This window comes from Athene cunicularia (assembly GCF_003259725.1).
Source record: "Athene cunicularia isolate RWA chromosome 18 unlocalized genomic scaffold, athCun1 chr18_part1, whole genome shotgun sequence".
NCBI lineage: Eukaryota > Metazoa > Chordata > Aves > Strigiformes > Strigidae > Athene > Athene cunicularia.
In genome coordinates, this window is record NW_020799123.1 from 12,572,109 (window position 1) to 12,575,589 (window position 3,481).

Sequence of the window (3,481 nt, forward strand, 5' to 3'; positions counted from 1 at the left end):
GGTACCTGTTTGAGGAGATCGCCAGTATCCTACGGAGGGGCCCGGGGTGGGGGGTGATCCCCGGGGCTGCTCCAGGCCGTGGGGGCCGGGGTGGGTGCGGGAGCCCCGCGGGGGTGGCCACAGGCCCCCGGTGTGGCTGGGACTGGAGCGGGAGAGGTGCTGGCAGCTGTGGGGGGGTGAGTGGGAGCTGCTGCAGTCCCAGTTGGAGGGAGCGGGATCCTTAACCCCTCGCCCCAGAGATCTCCCACGAGTCGCCCGGCAGCAGCCAGTGCCTGCTGGAGTATCTCCTCAACCGGCTGCAGAGCAACTCCTGCCATGTCAAGCTGAAGGTAGGTCGGTGGTGATGAGCGGCGGTGGCTGCTGTGGGCTCCCCCGGCTGCAGAGGAGCCCCGAGGCCGGGGTGATGGGCCAGAGCGCGTCTGGGGGCAGGACTGGGGCTGTTGGGGCAGCTGCAGCTTGGCCTTCTCACCCTGAGCCCTGTGTCCGCAGGTGCTGAAGATCCTGCTGCACACGTGCACCCAGGGGTCCCCCCAGTTTGTCATGCAGCTGAAGAGGAATGCCTGCTTCATCCGGGAGGCGGCAGGTAACGGGGTGAGGAGTGGGGGAGCCGGGGCAGGAGAGGGGAGAGCATCCCTGCGTGGTGCTGGAGAGCCCAGCTGGGCTGTGAGGGGGAGCCCAGGGCGGCTCCTGCCTGTGGTGGCTGCTCCAGAGGCCGAGCACTGGCCAGGGCTGGGGTCCTGCCCCATCCTGCCTCGTGCCTGGGAGCCGAGCGTCCCCCAGCCCTCCTGACCTCGTGCCTTGCAGTGTTTGCCGGGCCCCCAGACCCCCTCCACGGCAACAGCTTGAACCAGAAGGTCCGGGCGGCCGCGCAGGTGAGTGCCGGCCTCTTTCCGCCTGCGCAGGGTGAACTGCTTGAGCCCTGCCTGGCGTGACAGGGCGGCTTTGCCTCCCACACCCCATACTGGGGCCTGTCTGGGGTGCCTGGCGCTCCCTGGCTCTCTGCCCACACCCCCTTCTCTTCTGGCAGGACTTGGCTAGCGTTATCTTTTCGGATGCGCCACTCCCCCAGCCTGCCGCGCTGCCTGCCCGTCCCCTGCCTCCTGCGGGTAAGCGCAGGCCCCTCATGGGCACAGTCACCTTCCATGGGCCGCAGTGGCAGCACCGGGACGGTCCCTTCGGTTGGAGCTGTGGGTGTACAGGGGGTCTGCTGCCCAGGGGGGATGGTGGGGGTGAGGGCAGGGTGCCACAGGCCCTGGTGCTGGGAGCCTGGCAGCTTCCCCTGCCCCACCACGGGCCCTGGCACTGCTCGTTGGGGACGTCCTGGCCAGAGCAGGCTGCAGGGTTCTGTGTCAGAGGGAAATGGGTGCCCAGGGGAGCTGCCCGGGTCCCAGCAGCTCCCGGCTGCCCCAGGCATTCCTCTGTTCTTGTAAGGGGGAGGAACAGCAGTGGAGGGGGACCCTGAATGCCTCTTCTCCCTCTCAACGTGCCTTGTGCCTCCCCCAGGCATGGGCTCCAGCCCCAGCCCCTGCGGCTCCCTGCAAGGATTTGGCTTCAGCAGTGAGAAAAGCAGCTCCGGTAAGTCCTTGGCTGTGCCCTCGCCTGGTGCTGCCCCTCACCTTGCGTTGGTGCCCTGCCCGGCACTGCCCCGCCTGTGTGCTGCAGGCCCAGCCCCAGGGTCTTGTCGGGTTAGACCGGGCTCTCAGTGTTCAGAGATGCCTAACCGGGTTGGCAGCTCTCTGGGTGGGTGTTTCTGAGCAACACAGCGTAGAAAGCTTTGTTCTGTGCAGCTCTCCCATTTCCAAGCTCTTGGATGGGTGCTGGGACTGGCAGCATGGCCGTGGGGGTGGCAGTGGGGGCTCTGCTGGGTCCTTCCCTCTGTGAGGTGTGACAGGGACGTGGGCTTGTGCCCTGTGGCCCATCCCGGTCGCTTTCGGGTCTTCCTCACCCCCCTTATCCAGCTAAAAGTCTGGGCTGTGCCTGGAACCCGGCTGCCAGGGCTGCTCCTCTCTGCTGGCAGGTCCCCGCTGTCCCCTGGTGACACCCTGTGTGGCGGTGGGTGCTGGGAGGGGTTGAGTTGGGCTGCCCAGGAAACCTTTGGCCTTTCCCCAGCTTCGACGGGCGAAGCTCTGCTCAGCACCATCCAGCGAGCGGCCGAAGCGGTGGCCCACGCTGTGCTCCCCTCCCTGGAGGGGCCCCGGCCTCGCCGCGGGGAGCTCCACGAGGATGCCTACGAGCCCGTGAGAGCCCCCTCGCCCGCCAGGAGCCTGGCCGGGGCTGTGAAGCCACCAGCAGCCACCTCAGCGCACAGCACCCGAGGTAGGACCCCCACCACCCCCGTGGCTAGCGGCTGCTGGAGGGGGGGCCTGGCGGGGGTCCCCGAGAGGTTCTGGGGCTGGTTTGGGGGTCAAGCCTCGCTGCTGCTGTCCCTGCAGGGAGCCACCAGCCGGGGCTGGCCGGGGGTGGCTGGGAGGAGGCGGACAGCGGACACAGCTCCCAGGACTCCTCGCAGGGCAACGGCGAGTTGAGCCGCACCTCGGACACCTGCAGCAAATCGGGCAGCGACAGCCACTCTGGGGCCAGCCGGGAGCTGGCCCACGTGGCCGAGAGGTGAGAACGGGGCTGTGGGGACCCCCCCCGTTCCCCTGGGAGCCTTCTGAGATGGTTCCTTCATCTCCAGGAACGGTGCCCTCGTTTTCCACACCGTTATTTTGAGTCCCCTGGCACTGCCGGACTGAATTCTCCCTGGTGTGTTTGGCCTCCCGGGACGGGCAGCCTGTGGGGGGGCAGAGCCACGGGCAGGGGAGCTGATCTGGGAGGGATTCCCTGCCCACGGGAGGGTGGTGAGGTCTGCGCTGGGACCCCAGGAGGGAACAGGGCTGTCCCCTGTCCCCACCAAGGTATCTCCCTGAGCAGGGTGGACGCTGACAGCCTGGGCGACTGCGTGCGGGAGGTGAGCCTGGTGTCGGCACTGACCCGTGGTGCCAGGGTCTTCCTCACCAGGGAGGAAGCACAGCACTTCGTCAAGGAGTAAGTACCCGAGGCGAACGCTCCCAGGGACCGTGGGTGCGGGGGAGCGCTGCGGGGCCTTCGGGGGGCAGCCTGAGCTGCTTCTTATCCCGAGCTCGGCACTGGTGAGGCTGCACCTCAGTGACTGGGTTCAGCATTGGGCCCCTCACCCCAAAAAGGCCATTGAATGACTCGAGCGTGGCCAGAGAAGGGCAACGGAGCTGGGGCAGGGTCTGGAGCACAGGTCTGCTGGGGAGCGGCTGGGGGAACTGGGGGGGTTCAGTCTGGAGAAGAGGAGGCTGAGGGGAGACCTCCTGGCCCTCTGCAACTCCCTGCCAGGAGGGGGCAGAGAGGGGGGATGAGTCTCTGGAGCCAAGGCCCCAGCGCCAGGCCCCGAGGGAATGGCCTCAAGCTGCCCAGGGCAGGGTCAGGCTGGCTCTGAGGAAGGATTTCTGTGCAGAAGGGGCTGTTGGGC

General features: G+C 67.8%; 1 protein-coding gene across 1 annotated transcript in view; it reads left to right on the forward strand.

Annotated features, from left to right (window-relative positions):
- Positions 1–2: 2 nt before the first annotated feature.
- Positions 3–3,481, forward strand: part of TEPSIN (TEPSIN, adaptor related protein complex 4 accessory protein) — a gene marked incomplete at its 5' end in the record, with an annotated part of 16,816 nt that continues 13,337 nt past the window's right edge. Inside the window, 9 exons of the mRNA XM_026861314.1 lie at positions 3–24; positions 238–329; positions 490–583; positions 805–872; positions 1,028–1,106; positions 1,504–1,575; positions 2,110–2,316; positions 2,433–2,607; positions 2,914–3,031. Of these exons, the coding sequence (XP_026717115.1) occupies positions 3–24; positions 238–329; positions 490–583; positions 805–872; positions 1,028–1,106; positions 1,504–1,575; positions 2,110–2,316; positions 2,433–2,607; positions 2,914–3,031 (927 nt within the window). The remainder of the gene's footprint in view (positions 25–237; positions 330–489; positions 584–804; positions 873–1,027; positions 1,107–1,503; positions 1,576–2,109; positions 2,317–2,432; positions 2,608–2,913; positions 3,032–3,481) is intronic.